Source organism: Muscardinus avellanarius, assembly GCF_963383645.1.
Source record: "Muscardinus avellanarius genome assembly, chromosome: 6".
Lineage (NCBI taxonomy): Eukaryota > Metazoa > Chordata > Mammalia > Rodentia > Gliridae > Muscardinus > Muscardinus avellanarius.
The window spans coordinates 3193882-3221675 of NC_137791.1; the positions used below are offsets into that span (position 1 = coordinate 3193882).

General features: G+C 48.6%; 1 protein-coding gene across 1 annotated transcript; it reads right to left on the minus strand.

Annotated features, from left to right (window-relative positions):
- Positions 1–268: 268 nt before the first annotated feature.
- ANKRD50 (ankyrin repeat domain containing 50) lies at positions 269–27434 on the minus strand (the record flags this gene model as incomplete). Its single annotated transcript, XM_080697988.1, has 3 exons — positions 269–3819; positions 9411–9643; positions 26923–27434. The coding sequence occupies 3 exons, from the start codon at positions 27432–27434 to the stop codon at positions 269–271; spliced, it is 4296 nt and encodes a 1431-aa protein (XP_080554114.1).
- Positions 27435–27794: the final 360 nt, after the last annotated feature.

Consider the following 27794-nt stretch of genomic DNA (forward strand, 5'->3'; position numbering starts at 1 on the left):
GTGAGAGAAAGGCCGAGCTCTGGATGGAAACTGTAAGGCGAGGGGATCGGGCCGATTGGCAAAAGGGCATTTCAAGTAGAGGGAATGAGATTTTTGGTAACTGATCCTTTTTCTGTGTTTATTTCGGTACCATAGTGCACCTCTGCGCTACACCCCTATGCTATTTTGTTTTTCATTTTGAACGGTCTCACTAAGTTGCCGAGGCCGGCCCTGCACCTGCCGTCCCCGTCTCGGGGCTCATCCTTTAGGGCCGACAAGCTGTTACCTTTCACAAGGGCGTCTCCTTTTTGTAGTTGAAGCTGGGGTCAGAGCCCTCGAGCTGCAGCTTCAGCGCCTGCTTAAGGCTCAGCTCTGTCTCGGAGGAGGGGTAGCCCTCCAGCACGTCCTGATGCCCCCGATCCTGCACGGTCCGTGGGACAGACACCCTGCCGAGGAACACCTGGTGGCCCTGGAGGTGGTAGTTTGGATTGGTCATGATGCCGTTCCTCTTCTTGGGCTCAGCGCTCTGCTGCTGGATGAGGAACTGCTGCTGGGCCCGGCCCTCTTCCTGCTGGCCCGAGGGCCCCAGGAGTTTGCACTGAGGTTCCGAGGGCATCTGTTTGGTTGGAGCACCCATCCCGGACTTGGCCCCGGGTCCTCTTTTGTCGAACTGGGTCATTTCATACTCTAAGACCTTTGGCTGCGAAGCGTTGCTCTGTTTGGGCTTTTTGCCGGCGGGCCCGGGCCTGGCCGAGCCGTCCGACTTCCCTCCTCGGCTGGCCTTGGTGGACTTGAGGCTGGGCTTCACCTGGCTCCACTCGAACTCGCTGCTGGGCGAGGGGTGGCTCTGGCCCAGGGACTGCGTGGTGGAGCAGGGGGACACGATGGACTGCCGGCTGCGGCTGCGCGGGAGCGAGTGCTGCTGGATCTGCTCTGTGAACGACAGGCCGTGGAAGCTGTCCATGGGCACGGTCTGCGCCGTGGCCGTGGACGAGGTGGTCTTCAGCGAGGAGTTCTTGGAGCTCTTCAGGGAGTTGTTGGACAGTGACGACTTCTGCCGATCCACCGTGGAGTCCGGGGACTCGGAGGGCGAGCTGAAGGCGTGCGCGGGCCCGCCGGGCAGGCCCCGCAGGGAGGGCTGCCCGTCCCCGCCGCCGCCCGTGCTGCTGGAGCTCGTGGATCGGATGGTGAGCGACTGCATTTTCGATGACACTGACTGCAGGGGCTTCTGTTCCATCGTGTGAACAGGAGACGGGGAGCAGCCGTTCAAACTCGATGCACCATATTTTTCGAGCAACTTGATGATCTGGGAGTGCCCGTTCTTGGCAGCCACGCGCATGGCGGTGCGGCCGAACTGGTCGGCGTGGTTGGGGTCGGCGCCATGCTCCAGAAGGACCTGGACCACGTCGATGTGGCCCTCCTGGGCCGCGATGCACAGCGCCGTGGCGCCCTGGTTGCACGTGTGGTCCACGATGGCGCCCTGCTCAATGAGGAGCCGCACCACCTTCACGTGGCCTTGCCAGGCCGCCGACTGCAGGGCCGAGCGCTTCTCGTTGTCCGCGGCGTTGACGTCGGCGTGGTAGGCCACGAGCACCTGCACCATCTCCGTGTGGCCTTGCCAGCAGGACACGTGCAGCGCCGTCCTGCCCTCCGCGTCGCTGGCCTCCACGTTGGCCCCGTTCTCCAGGAAGTACTCGGCCATGGCGAGCTGGTTCTCGAGGGCCAAGATATACAGCGTGGGCCTGCCGTCCGCATCCTTGCAGTTGACGTCGGCTCCGTGGCTGAAGAGCAACTCCACGATGTCCCTGTGGCCCTCCAAGGCGGCCACCCGCAGCGCGTTCCGGCCATCGTAGCCCCGCTGGTCCACGTTGGACTTGTTCTCCAGCAGGATCTGGACGCAGTCGTAATGGCCCTCCTGTGAGGCCAGTATGAAAGGGATGCGGCCGTCATTGTCGATCTCGTTGGTCCTCGCACCTTGCTCGATGAGCGCCTCGCAGATCAGCCTGTGGCCTTCGAAGGCAGCCATGTGCAAGGGCGTCCACCCGGCATCGTCCCTGTGGTTCTCGTCCAGGCCCCTGTCCAGCAGCGTGCGCACCACCTCCACGTTGCCCTGGGCAGAGGCGATGCTCAGGACCGTCCTGCCTTCGCCGTCAATGCTATCCACGGCCGCGCCCCAAAACAGGAGCGTGTTCACCACGGACGCGTGGCCCATGGAGGCGGCGGCCAGCAGGGGCGTCCGGCCGTTGTTGTCGGTGTGGTCCACGTCCGCGCCTCCCTCCAGAAGCAGGTCCACCACGTCGACGTGGCCTTCGTAGGCAGCCACGAGCAGCGGCGTCATGCCGTCCTTGTCACAGTGATCCACGGCGGCCCCTCTGTCGATCAGGAGGCTGACCACCGAGGCGTGCCCCTTGCTCGCGGGGACGCAGAGCGCAGCGACCGAGAGTGCCGTCCGGCCGTCCACGTCCTCGTGGTCCACCTCTGCCCCGTGGTCCAGCAAGTGTTCCACGATCTCCCGGTGCCCCATGTAGGCGGCGGCGATCAGAGCCGTCCGGCCTTCGTTATCAGCTTTGTTGACTTCAGCACCGTGTTGCAGCAGATTGAGCACAATGTCCTCGTGGCCGCCCCACGCTGCGGCTCGCAGGGCGGTCCGGCTATCCGCATCGGCGCAGTCCACCTTCACGCCTGCATAGAGCAGGGCGGACACCACCTCCGTGTGGCCACCCCAGGCCGCAGAACGCAGGGCCGTCCAGCCGTCCTGATCGGTGTGGTTGATGTTGGCTCCACACCCGATCAGACAATTCACCACCTTGGTGTGTCCTTGTCTAGCTGCCAGGGTGAGGGAGGTGTGGCCGTGAGCATCCTCTATCTCTAACTCTGCTCCCCTGGACACGAGCAAATTCACAACGTCGAGATTGCCGCTGTAGGCGGCATTGGCCAGCAGCGTTCTCCCGCTGGAGTCGCACTGATTGACCGAAGCCCCGTTGTCCAGCAGTGTCCGGATGGAATCCTCCCTCTCCAGGGCCTGGCGGACGATGCAGGACGTGCGGTCGTCCTCACTGTTCACGTGAGCGCCCGCTTTAACCAGCAGCTGCAGCACTTCTTGCTCCTTGGGTATCAAGGTGGAGAGGGAGTCTCTGACAGGCGTACCATTCCATATCATCCACAGCGCCAACTCTGCTGTCTCTAGTTGTAAGTTTGAATTTATTAAGTGCAAGGCAAATTCCTGTGCTTCCAAGGGTGTTAAGTTCTTGGCTTGACAGGTGTAACTCATGGCCAACATCCTGTGCCCCTCGGCCGCGTTACACAAATACTTCTGCGTGCAGTGTTTCACGTCCAGAAGCCACTCGGCAAAGCTGTAGTGGAACAGTATCTTGGTGTTTCCTAGTCCATCCACCAGGAGCTTGGAGAGGACGTCTAACTTGCGCTCGAAGTCTTCCAGGCTTAGGGACATGTTTTTGGTCCACACTGCGTGATACAACTCGGTCATGGTCAACGGTCGGCAGGCCGCCAGAATCACATTCAAGATGGGCTGAACCTTCGCGAACTGTTTTCTTACAAAGAGTCTCTGGCAGAGCCAGAGATAGAGGCCGTTGAGGGTCCCGGGGATGTCGCGAATCTCCCTCAGCATGATGAAGTTCTCCACGACGCCGTCGAGGACGCGCTCCAGGTAGAGGAAGCACCCGCTGCTCTTGATGTGCAGCTGGTTCAGCATCTCCGCCGTCTCCTTGGTGAGGTGCTGCCGCAGGGCTTCCTCTTGATCCAAGCGGTGGAGGATGTACTGCTGGACGTCCTTGACGATGTACGCCTTCCGGAGGTCGTCTAAACTTATCTTTCGAAAACCTGGAGAAGTCATAAACAAAAAGCACATGTCACCAACTGAGAAGTCTCACCCAAGCGTACCCATCTTTGAGGAGAATGTCTCAGGATGATAGTCAACCCATACAAAATCAATCAAGAAATTGACAGTAAAAAGCAAACTAATTAATGCACAGTATGCAAATCAGTTTATTTATGTAAAAGCACATGGACGACAGAGAAATAACTACATCTTCCTCCCAACAGACTGAGCTATTTCTTTTTCTTTGAGAGGCATGACTTCCCTCCCAACTCCGTTCTAAGACGGCCTAAGAACCGACAGTCTTCCATGCTCATAGAGTGCCTTGTCGGGATTTTCAAACTCTCCATGACCAGGGAAAGAATGAAAAAGACTTATAAATAGTAAGGTTTGTTTTTACGGGATAATCTTTTTCATTCAAATAACTGATCTATTTCCACTCATACATTTGAGGAGAGGCTAGCCTTAATTAGGAGACTGCATACATATATCTAATTAAGAGTACTGCCCACCATTTCCCTTAAATTACATTATTTTACACATTATCAAATTAAAATAATTAAATCTCAGACTGTCAATAGATAGCTTAAACTAATTAAGATGCAACTTAGACAAGTTATGCTTAACAAAAGTCCAGCATTCTGATAATAACACCACTTGATGCAATTCAAACCAATCTAAAGATGTGCTGTTTGCAGCTAGGTAAGAGTTACCTTCAGTCCTTTAAAGGAAATCATAATTTCATTTTCTGCAGGGGGACATCGTTCATTTGACCACTGTACATTTGCCTTACAGAGAAGAAACAAGTGCTGAGCGGGTGAACTCCTCCAGGCGGTATGAGGACCAGCTCCGTGCTCAGAGGGCCCCGTGCTAACGTGGCCGGGGCCGGGCGGGGTCAGGAGGGGACACCTCTGCTGGCATCGGATCCGGATGAGACGCACCAAGGCCCCGAGAGCCACAGTGAAGGCAGACAGTGACGGATTTGGGAATATGCCTTTTTATCTTTTTATGTTTTGAGCTGGGATTGAGCCCAGGGGTGTTGTATCTCCAAGCCATTGCCCCAGCCTTTTTCATTTTGAAACAGGGTCTGGCAAAGTCGCTGAGGCTGGCCTTGAACTGGCGACCTTCCTATCTCAGCCTCCCAAGTACTAGGATTACTGCAGTGAGCCATCACTCCCAGCTCAGACCTGGGAGACAGAAATGAGAGCTGGGCTGTACAGGGCTGGGCTGGAGGTGGAGGAGGAGGCCTGGGAGCTCATCCGCCTGGCTTTACCCACAGGACTAACAAGATCGCCCACAGGTAAATCATAGGCTGAGAGAAAACAGGTAAATTACATTGAAGTATTCAGATAAAATAGGCATATCTGTAAAAAACCACAAAAACGAAACATGGCGAATCTGCACAGCTCTAAGTCAACCTAACAATGAAATCTGTCACGTTATATACATACGTGGATTATCAGATCCTTCACAGACAGCATTTCAAAAGATACACGTCACTTATGGAAAACAGGGCCTCCTGTCCTGAGCAAGGTCTGAAACCCGCTCAGAGAGGCATGGCAGCCCATGGCCCGCGAGCGCAGGCGGCGTGCCGACCAGCTCCTCCTGAGTGCCCGCTGCTTCGGGCAACAAGTCATCAACAATTTAAGGATGGAAAGAAAGAAAAGGAAAAAGAAGAAAAACCTCTGGCATGTAGCTAATGGAAAACACTGTCTTAAATGAAAAAGTTTCTAAGTTTCTAAAGTGACACTTGCATTTGGATTGACAAACGAGATCATAGAACTCACGGTGAGTAAGTATCTAGCTTAAACTTAGACGATCGCATCATTAGAACTGGAAATAATGAAAACAAACTAGGCTGCACCTCCACGCTCGTGGGTTTGGCTCCTCAGAATGTAGGGAAAGAGAGAAACGTTTCTGAGAGCCAGTTATTTGTAAGGGAGCACTTTAAGTACTTATACTATTTTTTTCTTTTTTCTTTCTTGGCCAAGCCTGTTAGGTAAGTTTCCTTATTTTAAAAATCAGGAAGTTAAAACATAGAAAGGTTAAGTAAACTGCCCCACGTAACTAGTAAGCGAATGCACAAGGATTCTGATTATTTTGTTTGACTTTGAAGTTTGCTCTTTGGTGAGAATGCAAATGTTTGATAGGGAGGTAAGGGGAGGAGCAGGGGCAGAGTTAACTGTGTGAGAAAGCAGAAGCCTGCAGCCCTGCATGGTGGTAATCCCAGGACTTGGGAGGCTGAGGCAGGAGGGTCGCAGGATTGAGGCCAGCTTCAGCAATTTCACAAGACCCTCAGCAATTTAGCCAGACCATATTTCAAAATAAAAATTAAAAAGGATGGGGGTGTAGCTTGGAGGTACAATGCTCCTGTGTTCAATATCCAATACAAAAAAAATAAAGTATAAAAAAAGATAAAAAGTATAGAATTTCATAAAAAAGATACAAAAATCTTGAAAGAGTAAGAAAAAATTTTGTAGCCAGGCGTGTTGGTACATGCTTGTAATCCCAGCATTTGGGATTAAAACAGGAGGATCGTGGTTCGAGGACAGCCACCACTACTTAGTGAGGCTCTTTGCAACTCAGTAAGACTCTGTTTCAAAATAGAGAATAAAAAAATAGGGTTAGGGGTGCATCTCAGAGGTAGAATGCCCCTGGGTTCCATCCCAGTACCATACACACAAAAAAGTTTACAATTTAAAAATGAATCTCTCCCAAGTATAGACACTTATTAACAGATTATGTTCGTCACTAACAGCAGTTATTTATTAAAACAGAACTAAGAAGAATATCTATTATTCAATGACTTAAATACCTTGGGTTAAAGGAACTAAAAGTAAGTTTTTGATTTTTAACTTTTGACCACCTATATTTAATTCCCTGAATTATAAACATATACAACTTAAGATACTGATAGGAAAGCACTTAAAAAAGTCTTAAGAGCCGGGTGTGGTGGAGCACACTCGTGATCCTAGTACTTGGGAGGCTGAGACTGGAGGAGCTGGGTTCGTCGTCAGCCTCAGTTACTTAGTGAGGCCCTCTGCAACTTAGTGAGACTCTGTCTCAAAATAAAAAAAAGAATAAAAGAGGGCTGGGGATGTAGCTCAGAGGCAGAAGCCCCCTGGGTTCATTGCCCAGCACACAAAAAAAACAAGAAGCAAAAAAAATTATAAGATAAAAACTGAAGCCTGATCAACATTTCTAGGGGTAAGGACATTAAGTCGTTGAAACGCTGGACCACTCTGCTTTGGAACCACTTTTCTATCCCTGCTTAAAGCATCTCTGAGGCTGCGCCGCCACTCAATGCTGCTGAAAGACTGACGGTGATGGCGGCGTGCTGAGAGTTAGGAACTGATGCTTCCCGCAATTTCCTGGTGTCCTGGAGGAGAATAGGCAAGTAAAACCAAAATAAAAATAAATGAAAAACCCTAAAAATACAACAGTAAGATTAAGAAGTGAGCTCCAGTGCATTATTATATAACGAAGCTTCCATTAAATGATTATCACAACGACGAAAATGGGGTGCTGAAAAGGTCTATCAATGTTCAACTTAAAAAGCGAGAAGTCCACTGGTCCACAGCATCGTCTCAGCTGGCGGAGAGCACGTGGAGTTTAACACGTTACCATTTTATCTCTGAACGCTGGAGTTGTGTATGCTGCCATTAAAAAGCGACCTACATGGAGGCTATAACTTCTACGATCAGTACATACGTGTGCACAATCTCGGGAACTCTGTGACAGCTCTGGCGCTGGGTGTCACATGCATCGCTGAGGTTTTAATTTGCCAAGTAAGAGTATAGGGAGCCAGACACTGCTCGGAAAATGTAAGGTTTGACAGAATGTTCAAATCTTAAAACCGCTGTTTACACCATTTAGTAGAAAGTATCTATACAAATAAATCTAAAATATATAATATAAAGGACAAGATATTAGACTACATATAACAGAGTTCAAAATAAGTATTACAATTTTAAACAGCTGAAGCAAGCAGTTGCAAAGAATGAAACTATGTAAGATAAAAGCTCTAATAACCAAAGAGAAGACCACCACACTATGAAACTATATAAGAGAAAAGCTCTGATAACCAAAGAGAAGATCACCACACTATGAAACTATGTAAGATAAAAGCTCTAATAACCAAAAAGAAGACCACCACACTATGAAACTATGTAAGATAAAAGCTCTGATAACCAAAGAGAAAATCACCACACTATGAAACTATATAAGAGAAAAGCTCTGATAACCAAAGAGAAGACCACCACACTCCAGATAGAAAGGCCACGGGACAAACATCCACGGGGTCGGGGAGCCAAACTGACAGGCAAAAGGGAAAAAGAGTCCAATAGTAAACAAGAGGTACAAATAAAACGAGACAGCGCTTTTCACACTACAAATTAGCAAGCTCTAAACAAAGATATAATTCAATACTGGTGGACATTTAGTTCTAATCCTAACTTTCTCCCCAAATGAAAAGTTTACCAACAAAAAAGAGGTGGTCTAATGTCTGTATATAAAGCCCAGGCTTTTAATAATTAGCATTTGGGGAGGGTGGAGGGTTAAAGAATCTGACCAGAGTTTGGTTCCTCCTGATTCCTAATTCATTGCTTCTTCTACCAAAACATGGTTGAAAAAAAAACACACATCATTTATTCGCAAGCCAGTGAGTGGTATTTTTGTTCCAAGCCATGTTCTAGAGGGAGGGACCCGGAACCGTGGACAGGACAGGGAGTTTCTACCGTCCTGGGGACAGCATCTGGGAAGGAGGCAGGTGAGAAAGGGGGTGTGTACGCAGCCAGGCCGGAGGCAAAGAGAGGAGGAGGGCAGAGGGAGGCCTGCAAGGTTTGAGAGCTCTCCAGGGGAGAAGGCAGGAAGCTGGAGGGCAGGACATTCTAGCCAGAGAACACCAAGCTCGTACAAGACCCTCAGGCAGCACAATGAAGATCTGAAAGAGTGTGAACCGGCGGGAAGGCAGTCAGGGGGCTCTCAGGCTGGTGGGAGAAGCTTATATTATTTCAAGCATATAAGCTAGCCACTGGCAAAATTCAAGTTGCTCCTTGACTTCCTCTAGAGCCCAGCAATTCCAAGCCTCGGTTGGTAACATAACTCCTTAGCACATGTGTACAAGAAGACATAACACACATTCATGCGGCATTTCCTAAAAAATAAAAAATAGGGCAGAGAGTGTAGCTCGGAGGTCAGATGCCTCTGGGTCCCATCCCCAGACCCGCAAAAAAAGAAAAAAGAAAGAAAAGCTTACTAAATAACAGTATGGAGAGGCACCTTCTAAGATTACTGTAGCATAACGGCATTCGTAGGTGCCTTCTAGCTATGTACAGCACAGTGTATGAGTATTCCCAGGGACCTCATAGGTCATTATCATACCTATGATATAGGTAGCCCGTGGATACGCAGTAGTAAATATGTCATGAAACACTCCTATCCTTTCTTAAGGCAGATGGGGAGAGAATTTTGAACAGCAGTGTCACTGAAGTGACCCAGGCGTGATGGGTGTGCGTGTGAGGGTGTGCTGCGAGGCTAACGGGCAGGCTGTCGGCGTGCGCTTCACGTGCGTCTGTGAGCCCGGGGCGCTGCTTACCGGTGAACATTTTTGTGACAGCCTTGCTCTGCTTGCGGGCAGAGCAGAGCAGCAGGAGCCACGGTGGGAAGAACTCGTGGTGGCCGGCCAAGAGCTCGGCCACGGTCCCGGCCAGGCTGCTGGGCGTTGTGTGCTCGCCCTCGGCGACATGGCAGCCTTCGTCCACGGAATCCACCAGCAGGTACAGGCTCTGCGGCGGCGGCTTCATCCCCAGGAGCGGGAGCAGAACGCACCTGCAAGACACAGCCACGGGCATGCTGAGGTCAGGCTGCGAGATCATGGCAGGCGGGCGCCAGCCATCGCTGCTCCAGAGAGCTTGGGAGCAAAACCCACAGGCCGCCGCCCCGTCCCTGCGGCAGGACGCTGGCTCTAGGCAGTGCCATGTCCAGCAGCCGGCTGAGGCCGGCCACCAACCTCCAATCCTCCCGTCTCAGCCTCCCGAGTAAGCTGGCATGAGACGTGTGCCACTGCACTGCGCCAGTGCTCCCGCACACTTAATGCCTACGCTCTAAAGAAAAAAATAATGACATTAAAAATATCTCAAGTTGCAAATCTGGTAGGTGGCGGGAGAAGTGAGGGAAGCTGGGAACTGAGGTCGGTAAGGTCTGGACATCTGTGGGGACGAGAAGCTGGGGAGATAAGACATAAAAAAAAAAGGGAAATCTAGTAAAGACAGCAGAGGACAAAGTGTGGAAGACAGCAGTCCTGGAGAGGAGGAGACGCTGGGCCTGCTAACATGCCTGGCTGCGAAGGCTGGCCGGCCCGTGGGTATCTAGGAACAAGATCTGAGTGTCCTTGGATCTGGCCCTCAGCGCCTTCCTCAGCACACATGAACAGGTGATAATCTTGCTTCAGGAAAGACTGGTGCAGAGCGGGAAAGTCGCTACTTTAAAAACCATCAGATAAAACATTTACTCAGTTCAGAATTCCCACGACCAGGTCCCTCTCAATTATTTCAAAGGCTCCTCCTATTTGGGAAGAGCTGTGTCAAGGGATACAAAGACCCACATTCTTTTGTTTCAAGTTATATTTTATCATATCTAAAAAGTAAATTCCAACAGAGTGCACATGCACAGACTACAGTAACTGAGAGTCTAAAACAGATTTTTCCATGTTTGTGGATTTTTATGTATGAGTATATATTTTGTTACGCAGATGAAATAATGTAACACTGTTAGGTTTTACACTTATACAAAGATAATCAACATATTTGAGATCAGCAGTCGGCTAAGGCTCCTACTTTTGAAATACGTATTTCACATTTCTTCGCTTCACTGATACTCAGCCAGTAAGACTCTATATTCTTAATGTCATTAATTCAACTTAAAACCCTTGAGTTAGGCCGCCCCGATCCTAGCTGTTGTGAGTGCCTGCACTAGAGTGTCCCTCCGTCCACAGCTGGCCTCTGAATGTTCACACAGGGGGCAAAGCCCAGGAGGGCAGTTCTGAAACAAACATAACCACTCTGCTTTTTTCCTTGATAACATTTATTGACTGCTTTTTTTAAAAAGAGGCTAATTCACTTTTAAAAAGCTATGGGAAATAAAAAACAATAGAGACTAGACCTAGATGACACAGACAGATAATCTGCCTACCAGTTTCCTTGGAGTTAAAACTGTTACTGCTGGACACCAGGCTCCAGCCTGCTCGGGGTCACTTCTCAGCTATAGACAGCTGGCCCAAGCGCCCCCGTGGCCCTCAAGAAGCTAGACAGGCCACGCTGCAGACTTCTTAAATCCTTCAGAAAGCTGAGGTTGCAGGGCAACTACCTAGCCCAGCTCTCAGGGGACAGAGCTAACTGTGCACGTGGGGGTCCCTGAAGGGCGAGGGAAGGGGCAGGAGCAGGGCTTTCAGTGTGGAGCCCTGGCCACGGCTGCGAGGGAGAGGGACCTCACGCCCTGAGCGCATTCCTCCACTCACCACCGGCTCTTCCGGCTCCTTAAGCAGCAGCATGCCGTGGGGTGCTCATGCAGTGGAAGCTTGCACCAGATGCCTTCCTTCTATGTAGGCGATGGCCGACACCACTGCCTTGGGGGCTAGTACAACCGGCAGTGGCCACAGCCAAGGGTGGACAGGATGGCCGAGAAGACCCCGCCAAGACCAAAGGGCAGGAAGCCAACTCCAACAGCAGCCCCACCAAGAGTTGGGAAAGGCATGGGAGTCGGCCACCTACCTAACAGTGCCCGGGGAGCGCCGGCGCCTGGCACAGTCCTCCGGCTCGGGCTCGGCCACGCTGCAGACCACAGTGGGGAGTCTCGGCCCGCTCACCAGCACGGGAGGTTTACTCCTGTCCCCACTCTCACACGAGGCATCTGACTTTCCACACAGAACTCTCAAGTCGTGGTTTACCTGGCTTTGCAATGGCAGTAATGGCCACGGGCGCTCACAACTCCCCCAAGCCCGATCTGCTGTTAGATAATTCCTATTCCTGTGCAAATACCAGCAGCAGACCACCCTATTTAAACGTGGGGTGGACAGTTCTACTTCAAGGTCACCAGTCTGTGAGAGCAAGAAAGAAATACGTACAGAAAGGAGCAGCCAGCATCTTCTGCTGAGTGCAGGGTTTTGGCCACGTGCTGAGTGCAGGGTTTTGAGTTTCAGTACTTTTTCTGAGACAAACTGGTCAATTCCTATCTCCTATTATAACATAAACATACATTTACTCCACAAAAATAACCAACATATGTTTACTTCATAAAAATAACACACCTCTTTGTTGTGGGCCCGGGGTTACACAGTGTCCAAACTTCAGAGTAAAAATCAAACAGGGGATCCGGGTGTGGTGAGCACCCCTCAATCCAGAGCTCAGGAGGCAGCCGGCGGATCGCACAGCTTCCGAGCCAGCCTGGGCTAGCTGAGGAGGCTGAGACCCTGGGCCCCAGCCCCAGCGCCCCTACACACATCAAACAGGACCCCGCGACAGAGAGGACAGAGCATATGGAGAGAAAGAAGCAGCAGCTCTGTGGCTTGAGCCGTGCCAGGGAAGATGGCGCTCCCACTCAATTTGTGACTGAGGACCAGGGCTTTCCAACTCCAGGCTACCCCCCGGTCCTACTTTTCATTCTTTATGTTGAAACAGGGTCTCACTGAGTTGCAAAGGGCCTCACAAGGTTGCTGAGGCTGTCCACGAACCTGCGACCCTCCTGTCTCAGCCTCCCCAATGCTGGAATTACAAACGTGCACCACCACGCCCGGCTTATTTTTTATTTTGAAACAGGCACGCTCCCCCACCACTTCCCACTAGAGGCTGGAAGGCAGCGGGCTGGCCTGACGCGCTAGGACCCACCTTTTCTTCTCAAAGTGGAGGAACTCGGGTTCTCTGTCAGAGTGGCAGAAAGCCAGCAAATGTTAACATCACCACATCGTCTTTCTGAAACTCTCTCCCAGCTGGGGAAATTCAGCATCAGAACATGACACTTTTAAGGGCTGGGCATGTCACTCAGCGGCAGAGTGTATGCCCAGCATGCACGGGGTCTGCTCACTTACAAGGTGAAATTAAATACTGAGCACTTTTATAACTCGGCCGGGAGCACACACTGACATATCTGCCTACCACTTTATTAACAAATTATTAAATTCTTTCAAGAACCCAGGTTTTAAAAATAATGTTTTTACAGAAGATAAGAAGTAGAAAAACTGAAGTATTAATAACTTCTCGTCAATAAATCTTGTACTGTCTTGGGAAAACAAATTTGACTCTGCCTTATCTCCTTAGGAATAAAGTTGTCTGTCCAATAAATAAAGCATTAACAGGACAAAAGTAAAAGAAATAAATATAATTAGTCCATCCCATCAGTTAGAAGTAAAATATTATCTATTCATTTACAAAAAACTCTAGTAAGTATATTTGAAAATTAAAATCAGGTCAGGAGTTTGGCCAAAATGTAGTATAAAATTTGTCTCTGAATTTTTGATCAAGGGGTTGTAATGATTTTGCATTTTTATGAAGTATCTACCCTTTGCTAAAATATGGCAGGATAGTGGAATATAAAAACAAAAAGAAAAATACAAGACCCTGTTTCAAAATAAAAAATAAAATGGAGCCAGGCGTGATGGCGCAGGCTTGCAATCCCAGCATTTGGGAGGCTAAGACCGGAGGATTGCAGGTTCGAAGACAGCCTCAGCTACTTACTGAGGCCCTTTGCAACTCAGTGAGACCATGTTTCAAAACTAAAAAATAAAAAATGGGGCTGAGGATGTCGAATGCCCTTGAGTTCCATTCCTAGTACCCCAAATAAGTGAGTAAATAAATAAATAAATAAATGTGGTTGAATGCAACTGGAGTCAATCCCCAGTAAAATATATATATATATATGATATATGTATGTATTTCCAATCCAAGATAAGATTTTTTTTTTTTTTTTTTTTTTTTTTGGTGGTACTGGGGTGGAACTCAGAGGCTTTCTACCTCCGGGCTATACTCCCAGACCTATTTTTGGAAACAGGGTCTCACTAAGTTACTGAGAGCCTCACTAAGTAGCTGAGGCTGGCTTTGAACCTGTGTGATCCTCCTGTCTCAGCCTTCCAAGCGCGGGGATTACAGGCGTGTGCCACCATACCCGGCTCTAAGATAAACAATTTAAAGTATGAGAAACAGAGAAGTATATTTCTCGTGTACGTGTGTGGGGGGTATGTGTGTGTACGTGCGGTGTTCCTGCAAATTGGATCCAAGGGCATTCTATCTCTGAGCAACACTGCAGCCCTTTTTACTTTATTTTGAAACAGGCTGTTCGCTAAGTTGCGGAGGGCCTCACTAAAAGCAGCTGAGGCTGTCCGCCAACCTGGAATCCTCCAGTCTCAGCCCCCCAAGTACTGGGATTACACGTGTGTGCCACCACACCCAGAGAGAAAAGTAGAGCGCTTTGAGTCTAAGGCCTGGCTGGACCCTTAGGCACGCAAGAGCAGCCTGGAGATTTGGTGGTGGGAGTCCTCCACCAGAGCTCTCCTGCCTCCAGCTGAGGACCAAGCTGTCTCAAGTAGGGGCCAGAGCAGGGGCTTGCCCTACTAATAAGAAAGACAGAGGAGAGGAAAGTGTAGCTGCCCACGCTGCCCTGCGTCACGGACTGCTCAAAGCCAGCATCCGCAAGGCGCGGGCGCCTGCCCTTTCCAGTTCTGGCCCTCTTATTCCCATTTGTGGGCAGCCTCTGCTACTTAGTGAGGCCCTCTGCACTGAGTGAGACCCTGTTTCTAAATAAAGAATAAATAAATAGGGCTGGGAGTGTAGCTCAAAGGTAGAATGCCCCTGGTTGTTCCAGCCTCAGTGCCTCAAAAAAGAAAAAGAAAACAAAAAAAAAAAAAAATGAAAGCAATTTCCAAAGAGAAGTTACAGAAATGCACCCATGTTGTTCAGAGGAATAGTTTTCACTTGAATCGCTGACTCGTTTCAAGAGTCCTTTGGGAATCCAGGCTGCAACCCCAGTAGGCTGGGAAGAGGCTGAGGCACTCCTGTCGAGGGCCCACGGGGTAGGGGCAGAGGAAGAGGGCAGACCTCAGGCGGTGTGTCTGAAGGTGGGAGGGGGCAAGGGGCTGGATTAAAACCTTGGGAGTGGGAGGAGGAGACGGAGCGCTGATCTCTCCCAGGGGTCATTTGCTGATTACAGGTGCAGACTGAGAAGCAGGGCTGGCCCACCCTGAGGGGCTCGCGTGGGAACAAGGCCAGCAAGGCTTTTAGAGGGCAGTCCTGTCCCTTTTAAAGGCGGCTTTGCAAGGTGCAAATGTGAAGTGCTGGAACACAAGACTCACTTTCCAGAAGGTACTTGGCTAAATTCTGGGCTGTGCTTAAGAGCCTGAGGACAGAGGCCAAGTGGGTGGAAACACCAACATGGAAGCCCTCCCAGGCCGTCTGCTGGAAATGAAGTTTTGCAAAAAGAAGGTGCGTGCTTTTAAACACAAGGCGCAAAAGATTTGTAAGAATGTGCGGCTCTCGGGGACAGGAAGGTAAAGGGCCAAGCATAAGTATGACTTGGGGAAGGGAATTAACAAGTTTTAAGGGCTGAGGAGCTACTTAAGAGCTCTGGATCCAAAACTTGGGAAAGCCACCCCAAAGAACAGAAATAAAGCAAGAGATCTCACTAAGACCGCAGAGAAGGGCTGGCCAGACAGGCCTGCACCCGATGTGTCCAAGGGAGGAAAAGAAAGGTCTCGTCTGGCACGAAGACATCAACGCTAACTCTGTGATCTTAAATGTGACTAAAAATGGTCAGACAGTTAAAGCAGAAATACAAGATCAATAATCTCTAGGAAAAAGAGATTATTTTCACTAGCTCAGGCTAAAATAACTATGATTACCATGTGGAAGAAGCTGTGGTAGATGTACAAAATGGGCAAAAGATGGAGAAGGCCCACCACAAATGGAATGTATAAAAACCCGCCATTACGATTCCATCACACTAAAAACCACCGTTTGGTATGAAGGTCTCTGGATGCGTTCAACACCATCCTGTTTATAACAGAAGAAACAGAAATTCGAAACGTGAAGAACTTTAGAATAAAGCAAGTACTGGTGACCAAGCGGAGGAATGGACACTCAAGTACACACCGTGAGAAACACACAAGCGAGACAACGTGGGGGCGGTTTGAGAACATCTTGTAGAGATGAAAATACGCCCCTGTGAGCCCGCAATCTGGCCTCAGTCAGCACGAACCATGCCACCCGACTCCTAGTCCAGGTCCCTACGGATGCCTGAGGATTTCTCCTCAGCACAGCACTGTTCTAAAAAACCGAACTCGCTGGGCACATCTTAAATGACTGCCGATGTGACCACAACGTCAAAACCCGCTGCAGCGCAAGGAATGGAATCACATCCTCTGGACCAGTTAGAGGAGCCAATCACATCCTCTGACCAGTTAGAGCAGCCAATCACATCGTCTGGACCAGTTAGAGAAGCCAATCACATCCTCTGGACCAGTTAGAGGAGCCAATCACATCCTCTGACCAGTTAGAGGAGCCAATCACATCGTCTGGACCAGTTAGAGCAGCCAATCACATCCTCTGGACCAGTGAGAGGAGCCAATGACATCCTCTGACCAGTTAGAGCAGCCAATCACATCGTCTGGACCAGTTAGAGGAGCCAAGGAGTCCGCGCGGCAGGACAAAAGCAACTTCACAGAAGGCTGTTCAGTATGCGCGCTACACAAACCTGTCTACAAGTCTACACACAATGGCCGTCTGCATAGTGCGCTTGGCCCTGAGGGGAGCCTAACCCCAGCCCACCTCAGGGCCATAATAAAATCACGACATCATGAGTCTTTTCCACACTCCTCCTCTCCCAAAGATAAGGTGGAGTGTTCCAGGGGCTGCGTGCAGAAGCAGAGGTGGTAACCCAGCAGAGCAGGCTTGAGGTCTAACATTTAAATGACTTTCAAGAAACAAAAGCATCATTCCTTTGAGGGCTCCTTGCTTTGTGTGTGTGTGTGTGTTTTGTCTTGGGCTATATAGCTCTTCTTTCACTAAGGTTATTTCTGTTAACACGTAATAGTATATTGTTAAATACATAAATACATTAACATGTTTTAAATACTTTCCATTTAAGTTTCAAATACAGCAGCAAATACTGAAAGATAGAACTTACATAACAGTTCTTTAGAGTCCTCAATTTTTTTTCTTCCAGTACTAGGGATGGAACCCAGGGGCATTCTACCTCCAAGCTACACCCCCAGCCCTAGTTTTTAATTTTTATTTTAAAACAGGGTCTAACTAGTGGATGGCTACTTAGTGGATGGCCTCACTAAGTAGCTGAGGCTGGCTGCGAACCCGCGATCCTCCTGTCTCAGCCTCCCAAGTACTGGGATTACAAGCGTGCACCACCACGCCCGGCTTGGAGCCCTCAATTTTTTAAGAGGAAAAGATGATCAAGAATCAAAACAATTGAAACTGCTATGGAATCAAAAAGGAACAAAAGCAGAGCACATGGCAAGTGTTTATACCTACCTGTCTCCTCTGGAGTCAAGATATGCACTTGTAAAAAGTAAACACTAAAGTCAGTCCCTGCGAGGTGGGCGGCTGTGCGTCCACCAGGGCTAGGGAGGGACAGACAAGGGCTTCCACTGTGAGCTGTTGTTTTTAAGCAAAACCAAAAATACCGATTTAAAGCAAATACAGCAAAAAACGGGTGCGTACATTCCCATTTGCTTTGGTGCTGTATTTCCTTACGACCGAAGCACACTGGGGTGGGAGCAACCTAGCCTTTGCCCCCAAATTCTCTTCGTACTAACACGTTCCCCTTGGGTGCCACTGACTCCCCGCTTCTGAGTCCTGCCAAGACCACTGGCCGCCTGCTGTTTCTTTCTATAAGCAGCCACTTAGCACACATATTAATGAGATTAAATTATTTTTTTCCGTTTCCTAAGTGAATATGACTTAAATAATCTTCCAGAAATAAAATTCTACAGATCAAACTAGGGACTTAAGGAAGAGACGCAAATGCTGACCTTTGGGCTCTCCACACACAATAAAATGTGACACTCTCAAAAGGACCTCACAGTCCACAAAGATTTCAGCATGAATCGAAAAGATAGAAATAAAATCACCAAAGAGACTGGCTCCAGACATTCCTTTTCATCTATAACTATTATCTATATGTATAAATTGTTCCATAAAAAACACAGCCTATTTCGAAATTCAAGATGGTGAGAGCAGTATGAATTATCACTGTGACCAAAATTACAATGTTTTAAATCATAAGAGTGAATACTCACTAATTCAGAAAATGGTTACTTAGTCCCTACAATATTCTGAACCCCAAATGCAAAAAGAAAATAACACAAGGACGCAGGCGCCCCCGTTCACTGCGGTGGACACGCTGCAGTGGACACGCGGGAGGCCAAAGTCAAGAGATGCACAAAGTAACTCCAGAGCACAACAGAGCCTGAGAGCCAACAAGAGACAAGGGACCAGGGTGATGTGCTTTAAGAACATGAGAGCGCTCGCCTTGCGGCACAACGCCCTGGGTTCGAGCCTCAGCGCCAAAAAGAAAAGACAAAGGACCAAAGAGAAAAAAGAAAAAGAAGAAGAAAACCCATGATCAAAAGCTGGGCATGGAGGAAGTGGTCAAATGTTTACCAAGCATGTACAAAGGCTTTGAACTGAATCCTCAGCACTGCTAAAAGAAAGACAAAAGGAAATGACTGGGCCAGGACACTTCAGGAGCCTGGTGGGGTGGAGAGCGCGCCCGGGGAGGTGCCCTCGCGGCCGGCAGGTGACTGACCGCGCCCGCTGGCCGGAGCGTCCCCTGATTCACGATACGTATGGTAAGTCCAGGGAGAAGGCGGAGGACAGGGTACAGAACCCGAGCAGGGCAGGCCAGGGAGAGCCCAGGTTTTAGGCAGGAAAAAGCAGGGCCTGCCACGTTAGTGGCTTTGGGAAGATAGCAGGGACGGCAGCCTCAAGACCCGAGGAGCCGGAGGCACATCTGGCTTGGCTGACCGGCAGCTGCGTAGAAGTTCAGAGACAGAGGTGTCTGTTTTATTTCTGAATAAAAAACAAAAGCCGCTAATGGACTGAGTATAAAAGACAAGTGAAATTTAGGAATCAAGTAGGATTTCTGGCTGTTCGTGAAAAACAGTGCCTTCTCCTTTGAAATATTATTTTCCGAGTTTTGTGTGCTTAGCTATCTCCACAAGATTGCTATATTCCCAAACTCAGTGACTTAAAACAATACTTTGTGTATATTTTTGTGTGTGGTACTGTATTTTTTCTTTTTTTTTTTTGGTGGTACTGGGGGTGGAACCCAGAGGCTACCTCTGGGCTATACTCATATATATATATATATATATATATATATATATATATATATATGTTTTATTTGGAAACAGGGATTCACTAAGTTGCTGAGAGCCTCACTAAGTAGCTGAGGCTGGCTTTGAACCCGTGTGATCCTCCTATCTCAGCCTCCCAAACGCGGGGATTACAAGCGTGCGCCACCACGCCCAGCTGTGTGGTACTGTATTTTATCAAGTAAATAAGCTTCTGTTCTTTAGGTCAGAGGGTTGACGTAAAGAAGCATTGGGCCGTTGTACACAATATACATTCAGTGGACTGGCCAGGAAGAGCTGAATAAAAATTCGAGATGACAGTAAAAAAATTCCAAGAAATAGTCCAAGAGAAAGATCAGATATCTGAGACGAGAGTAATCTAATAGAAGACAGTCAAAGAAAACTCCAGAGCCCAGCCTGGGAAGTGCTCCTCAAACATGGAGAGGCCCAGGACCCACTTGGCAGATTCTGAGTGGTGGGCTGAGATCCCGCCCTTCCAAGCACCTCCCAGGTGATCCTAAGCTCACTTCTGAGCAGAGAGGGCCCAGGAAGAAAGACCGTTCTGGAACCACCCGCTCCAAGCCCGTTCCCCTGGCGTCCACACAACGCCAAGCGTCTGCTCACGCTGGCTTAAAGTCCTGTGTTCTCTCTGTACACACCAAAGGAGTCCTTTTACATTTGTTTTTGTGATTTCTTGTTCAATTTCCCCTACTTAGCTCTGTGCCCTGCTGGGCTCAGCACTCTAGCCCTGACACTTAGCACCTGGCACAGAGCCGGCTCTGGGGATTCAGAAGTGAATGTGGAGGACGCTGGGAGAGAACGAGCTTGAACATACACTGGTGAGCGGGGCGGCCACGGGAGATAAGGAGTTGAGAGCGAGCAGCCGGCCGTGGGCGCACCTGTCTGCCCAGCACTGGGGAGGCTGAGACCGGAGGATCGCGGTTGGTGCACAGCCTCAGCTGCTTAGTGAGGCCCTCCGCAACTCAGCAAGACCCGGTTTCAAAATAAGGAATAAAAACAGGGCTGGGGGGAGGGTGGCTCGGAGGTAGAATGCCCCTGGCTTCCATCCCTGCAAAAAAAGTAAAATGAAAGAGAGAGAAGGCCTTCCTAGGTTGAGCGCTGCGCCTGTAGCCATGCGAGTCGTAAAATAACTAGGAGGATCTGTGCAGATGACGGGGTCTGTGAAGAACGGCCGGAGGGTCTGGGGCAGAGCCGGAGGCCCAGAGGAGGAGCAACAGACCGTGCTGAAGCCGGCCCTTCACGGAGGCCACGACACGGCCTCGCCCCTCCACTCAGAGCTCAGGAGTCAGGGACGCCGAGGTGTGGGGAGAGGGCGTGACGACCGCCCCGCAGACGCGGACCCAAGGCACCCAGGGCAGATGTGAGCGGAGGGGCGGCGCCCCGTTTCTCGGAGGGCTTTCCAGGGTCGGTGTGCGCGATGCGAGCCCGGGCTGGCGTCTGAGCAGGAGGGGCGTGCTTGGCAGGAGGCAGGGCGGCCTGGGGTCCGAGCCAGCGAGCCGCAGGCCCGGGGGGCTCCGGGACTCGGCCCTCGCCGCCCCAGGGCCGAGCACCTGACTTGCCAAAACGCCCAGCTTTTTTACCCAAGAAGAAAAACAAACAGCTGGACATATTTGTGGAATTCCCTGAATCTTTAGGTAAAGCCCATATGCGTCTTGGAGGGTATCAGCTTATTCTCTCTGGCCTAGAACCAAAACCTGGGTGATCCACAGCGAACACGATGTCTGCGGAAGGAAACACGCAACGCGGCCGACTTCCGATGGATAAGTACGCGGCCAGGAACAGTATGCTAAGACCAGAGAGCCAGGCGTGAAGCGACGCAGAGGCTGGCTCAGCGAATCAGAGACCACCGGGACCCGAGGGAGCAGCGCTCAGACGTGATGGACGACGGCGACGGGACAGAGCAGGCAGGTGGGAGGCGCTGAGCAACCGCACCCATGTTCAGACAGAAAAGATTGAGCCAAGAATTGAAATGGCTGGATGACTAAAAAAAGTAAAACTGTCTATAAAAAGGAACTGATAGCTGGGCGTGTGACGCACCCTTGTAATCCCAGCACTTGGGAGGCTGAGACAGGAGGATCGGGAAGGTTCCAGGCCAGCCTCAGCTACTTAGTGAGGCTCTCAGAAACTTAGTGAGACCCTGTTTCCAAATAAAATAGAAAATAGGTCTGGGAGAGTAGCCCGGAGGTAGAAAGCCCCTGGGTTCCACCCCCAGGACCACACACACACACACACACACACACACACACACACACTTTTTTGATTCCTTTGTTTTACTTAAAAAGTGGGCAGTCAGGGCACCTTTACAGGGACCACTCAATGCGACATTTGAGAATGGATAGTGAAGGTTATCCTAAATAGAATTACAGAAGTTAGTTATGGAGGTAGAACAGTTTGCCTGGACAGCCACCAGGGAGGGCAGGAGGGACGCGGCCCCTTTGTTGAGCATGCCGGAAACACGTGGAGCCAGTTGAGACAGGAGATAGATATCTGGCCATTTAAAACCATCTGGACTAATGCCACATTCAAACGTGCGATGGAGCAGACAGCAGGTTAATAAATTAATCACCGTACCAGTGGTCTGGTCTGCCTTTAAAACTGACCCAAAGAAGCAGAAAACACTTTTCTTCTTACTTAAGAGCTTCAGCCTCTTTCCACTCAGGTCCAGACATTCTCGGTGGGCAAGGGGCACTGCACACTCACTCAAGAGAGAGTCCTTTAGCACTATTAGTGCAAAGTGCTGTGCAGAGCACCCCGGTAGATATAAACACCCATCAGCCATGACTGATGTCATGAAGCAGCATATGCCTAATGGGCAAGATGAAAGACAGATGCGTTAAGTCACCACAGCAGAAGGCGACCGCTAGCGAGACACGGATGAAGACCCAGCAGTGCTCCTGCAGCAGAGAAAGGGAGCAGAAAGAACAGTCGAGCCCCGACGCGCTCCTGGGTGACCTATCACAGATGTCAGCATTTGCTATCCAAGTCTGCAGTCTTTTTCTCTAATGAGGTTTGCTGCATTACACCACCAACACAACTTTCCTAAACTCTCAAAACCTACGATCACCTGTCTTCCATTTTTCATCACAAATTTATTCCATTTACATTTAATTTGTGATATTCCTGGAGGTACTTAATTCTTCCTATCGGTATTGCACAGAGCCAACTCTTGTTATGCAACAAAGGAAAACTGTTATCACACACAGAAAACTTACACACCTGTAATCCCAGTACTTGTGAGGCTAAGGCAGGAGGATTACAATTTCCAGGCCAGCCTGGGAACTTAGCAAGACCCTGACTCAATAAAAAAGTAAAAAGGAAGCAGTGCATGGTAGCACACGCTTGTAATCCCAACATTCGAGAGGCTGAGACAGGAGGATCATGGTTTACACCGGCCCTGCCGATTGTCAACAGAAATAAAAGAGGGAAAAACAGCCAGGAACAAAGATGTTTGCTACTGAGCACCATTACCATCTAAATGACCAGGAAATGCATAAAAACCCTGGGTTCTAGACAAATGAGAGTAAGGTTCAGGAGGGCTTCCTAGCTGGATAAAATAACCATCTCAAGCGCTGCTTCTGAACCAGACAAGGGCAAGACCCAAGGCTGCCCTCTTGCCACCCCAAAATTCCTAATCTAGATACGTCCTAACTCGAACCTTTTGAGTTAGATGTTAAAATGCCTAGAGTCTGCTTTACAGTTATAGGGCTACTAGAAGTTCTTCTGAAACTGCAGAAAAGACACGGTCAAAATGTAATGCACACTCAATAACGAAATTCATGGTAAAAGCCTGAAGGGAAAGGAAGGGAAGGAATCAGCTTTGGCTCACAAAACAAGTAAGGTTGCCATCATGGTCAATTTCAGTTCCACTAACGGGCAAAGGTTAAAAATAACTTTTTTGTGTGAATTTCCAAAATTATATATACACCTCCCCAAATTATAAACATCACGATTAAGAATAAAATGAAAAAGAACCTGAGAAATAAATGTTTTCATTCACTAGTTCATTTGGCAGGTCACATAATTCCACTAATATTAAAATGTTTGTGTGTTGCATGAACACTACGATGAGAATTTATTTCAGCCGTCATTTCTCTTTATAAAAATAAGATAAATACTAATGCAGTCAAGCATGGTATCACATGCTTGTAATTCCAGTACTTGGGAGGCTGAGATAGAAGGATCACAAGATTGAGACCAGCCTCAGCAACTCAGTGAAACCCTCAGCTATTTAGTGAGACCCTCTCTCAAAAACAAAGGGCTATGAGAGTATAGCTCAGAATTAAAATACTCCTGGGTTCAATCCCTAGCACCACAAAATAAATAAATAGATAAATAAATGTTAACAGTAGAATTTAAGGCCCCTGAAGGCAGAAAGTTCTGTCTGACCTGCTCACTGCGTTGTCTGCTACTGAACTGTACATAAAACAGAGGAAGTTCTCCTGACGTAGTTCAGCTGAACTCTGCTTAAAACTCACAATATTTGTTTTCAATACTTTCCTGTAAGAATGAATGTCAAAACTTTTATGACAATTAAATGGATAACACACTCTGCCAATCAGAGGGAAACAAAAGTGGCAGTGTGTAACTAATAGGAAGCTGATCTCAGCTTTGTTACAAAAACACATTTTAACAAGTTGGCTCCTACCCTTTCACTCAGCTCTATCATTTTCTTTGTGTGTGTGTGGTGTAAGGGGTGGAACCCAGGGCCATTCGACCTCCGAGCTGCACCCCCTGCCCTAGTTTTTCTTCTTTATTTTGGAACAGCGTCTCATGAGTTGCGGAGGGCCTCACTAAGTAGCTGAGGCTGTCCACGAACCGCGATCCTCTGGTCTCAGCCTCCCAAATGCTGGGATTACAGGCGTGCGCCACCACGCCCGGCTCAAATTGAAATGCTAAGTAACGAAAAGTTGGCTTTAGATTTTGTTTCTATCAAAAATGAAAAAAAAATTTCCTTCTCTTTGCTTCGTTTCTATTTCCTAGAGTCATGTATTAATTAGCTGCTTCTACCTTTACCTCCCGCAGAGCATTTCCTCCGCTACACTACCAGGTTAATTATATTTGAATTACAGCTGTCCATGCCTGAATAGAAGACCTTCCTATTAAAACCCTCTACATGATTGACTTCAGAAGTTAGCTGTCTCAGTGCAACCAAATACCACAGAGTGGGGAAATGCTATTAACGACGGAGGTTTATTCCGCTCCCGGTTCTGCAGGCCAGAAGTTCAAGATGGAGGACCACCTCTGGTGAGGGCCTTCTTGCTGGTGAACAGGTTGGCAGAGCCAGCAGATTTAGAAAAAATGGCTAGAGCCGGGCGTGGTGGCGCACGCTTGTAATCCCTGTGCTTGGAAGGCGGAGACACAAGGATTGTGCAGGTTTGAAGCCAGCCGCGCTGGCTTAAGAGACCCTGTTTCCAAATAAAAATATAAAAAATAGGTGTCTGGGAGTGTAACCCAGAGATAGAAGGGTTTCCAGGAACCCCAGTACCACCAAAAAAAAAAAAAAAAAAGAAAGGAAGAAAAAAAGAAAAGAAAAGAAAAAATGTCTAGAGAATGCAAAGCGGTTAGTACCGACTGTGATCAGAAGAGCCAGCTGGTGTGGTTTTACACACTGATCTAATTGCTGCTTCTTTCCCTTCAATTAGTTAGTAACTGCAAATCACACAGGGAAAAATAAAACAGGAACATCTACATAAGGAAAGAATTTCTTCAGGAAAATCAATGATACTGTACTATCTGAATATATGAAAACTATAGTTATCAAAGAGGGTTTTAAACATTTAGGTATTTAAAATTTACATATGAATTCCAATGAATTCTAGAACTCTATGATTTATTGAGATGAGGTTCAACTCAGACAAGATCCTTTGAAAGTAAATGGCTCAGGTGTCATCCAGATAGCTTACAGAATTACTTGATTAAAATCTGTCTCTTTGAAAGAGCTACTGGTAGTTATCTTCAGAAGAAAGCAGTAAGAGGAAAGGGTCAGATACGGAGACATGACCTCTTTAAAAGGGAAAGCGTCACGTCAGAGATCGCACGGCAGATTCAACAGATTCCATACTGAACACTCTCCGTGGAGCCTGGGATCTCACATTTGTTCCCTAGGCATGCACTGACAGATTCCTCGTGCACTCCTGAAGGGCAGAACAGTTTCACCCTTGCATCTGACGGCTCAGAGAGAACGATAAAGACCTTGCCAGGAGTTTTACTGGACTGCATTTACACACTACAAGACCTGCAAGAGAATCGCACTTCTCAAAAACCAGTCCCTGGCACTGAACAAGCCCCGCCCATGTTTACCTTCTACAGCGTGGGCCTTAGTGCTCATTCTATGACCCAACGCACTCGCGCTTACATGGGCAATCTGAAAAGGAACTCCAGTCGCCGGGACCCACACCTGACTCTCCAGCTTCACCACGCACACCCTTCTGCCAGACCACGCCCACTCCCACAAACACCTCGAAAGAATTCCTATTATTAAACAAGTATGCGTGTTTCAAATCTTAGTTTTGCCTCTTATTAGCCTATGACCTTGGAAAACCGACTTATGCTTCCTGACCCTCAGTTTCCTTATCAATAAAATGGGAATAATGATAATAATACCTACCCTCACAGGATTGGTCTGAAGATGATAGGTTTAGTATCTGTAAAACTTTGTAAAACAGTGGCGAACATACATATAATTACCACTAAGTATTTTCAACATCAACTTCAGAAATTATAGATTTCCTGCCACTGGGTTTCAGGACATGATGAGAGCAGACATCACTCTCATAGCCGTTCAAGCCCTGCTCAGATCCTTGTAGATACTATCCCCTGGATATCCCATCACTTGCTGCTGAGAGTGTCATTGCATATCACAGTCCTGGGGCATGAACTTTTCCCTGCAAAAACTAATGAATGTGGAGAGGAAAAAGGCATGGGGCAAAAACTGAGTAATTTACGCAGAAGAGAAGTAACAGCAAACACAAAATAATAATCCACCTCCTGCTCTGGCAATACACAGAGAGGTGAAGTACCGACAATTGTCTTCAAGGAGTGACGTTTTCTTGAACACATTCTGAACCTGATTCTGGCTCACTTGGACCCGTTCAATTACCAGGGAGAAAGACTTACCTGAAATTAGGGGGAAAATGGTTCTTTGCACCCCTCACCAAAAATACTAAAGTAATCCTAAGTTTTCACTGTGGCATAGACTTCACAGGTCCATCAACTCAACCTTTCAGTTAGCTAATAGAGTGACAGCAAAATCTGTGCAAATTCTCTTCAGATTCTCAGGGCCACTGACCCCTATTAAAGAGAACCTTCCAACCTTTACAGCTGAACAAGCAGCCATAGAGAGCGGTACTAGATTCTACACTGAGAGCTCTTGTAACTTCACTGCACCCAGTTCCCCTCCCTGAAAATACAGCCAAGTGTCCAGGCAGCTAACTGTTCATCTCTGTCACAAGGACAAGAGCCCTTACCATTTACAGTGACTGTTAGAAAAGCAACATCCTCTTCTTAAGTAAAATTAAAATACTTTTAATCCACATACTGTGTGATACAAGGTTTAAGTGCTGTTCCCTTCAGTCTTAAAAACTGAACAGGTGTATTCTCCATCACCAATGTAGCCCAACCTAACAGGACTTAGCAAAGGTATCTCATAACGGTAAAAGAAAAAAGAAACCTAACTAAAAAAAAACTCACTTTCACTGATGCACAAAACCCTGGCCACCATGGCATTCCTGAAGGTTACCTTTTAAAAGCTTCGGCTGGGTTCCTCTCACACTCTCCTGGCTGTAAGAGGCTCTGGACCGCGGGGTCTCTCAGCTTGTCCTCATACCCTTGGAGAAGCCCACTGCGGCAGATCTGGGCCACCAGGCTTCTAATGAACCCCCCGACACACAAAGTGTCAGAGTCCTGGGCTTTGCAGAAATGGAAGGCCAGGGCCTGCCGATGCAAACCTCTCTGCACGCTGGTGGGTGAACTTGGCCACAGGAGCTCCGTGCACAGAGCTGTCTTGCCGCTGCCCGGTCCGCCCACCAGCAACACGCCCCAGGCAGCGCCCTTTCCAGAGACAGCACCAGCATTATTCCCAGAATTCACGGCCAGGGGAGGGGTGTTGACCACGCTGTTGCAGCAGCTGGCTTTCTCCTGGAGGCAGTGCTGAAGCTTGTGGAACACCCACTCCCTGCAGTAAAACTGCTTCCCTTGCAGCAAGCTGGTCTGGGCCATCTTGCACACTTTCTCTTCCCAAGGCTTTGTCATCATAGGATTTTTATCTTACACATTTGCCAGAAGCTGGATGGACACACGCGTCTTCACACCTATGTGCACAGAACAGAGTTCGCAGTCAGTCAAATTCCTCAGCCCTGGAGTTGACGTGTCCACAGAACTTGCAAGGCTTTGTTTGTCGTCATATTTTCAGTGAGCAGAGGATAGATTTAATTGTTGAGCCGATGCAAACGTGCCTGGTTCCAAGGCTCAGCCCTGCTTTTCCTGTATCCGGAAGGGTCATATAGCCCCATGGTTATAGCTGGAATTTCTGCAACTGGGGAGGTTTCAAGTAGAAGGATGAGACAATACATCCAGGAAACACCAAGAGGAAGCCCGATCTTTCAGCTGCTA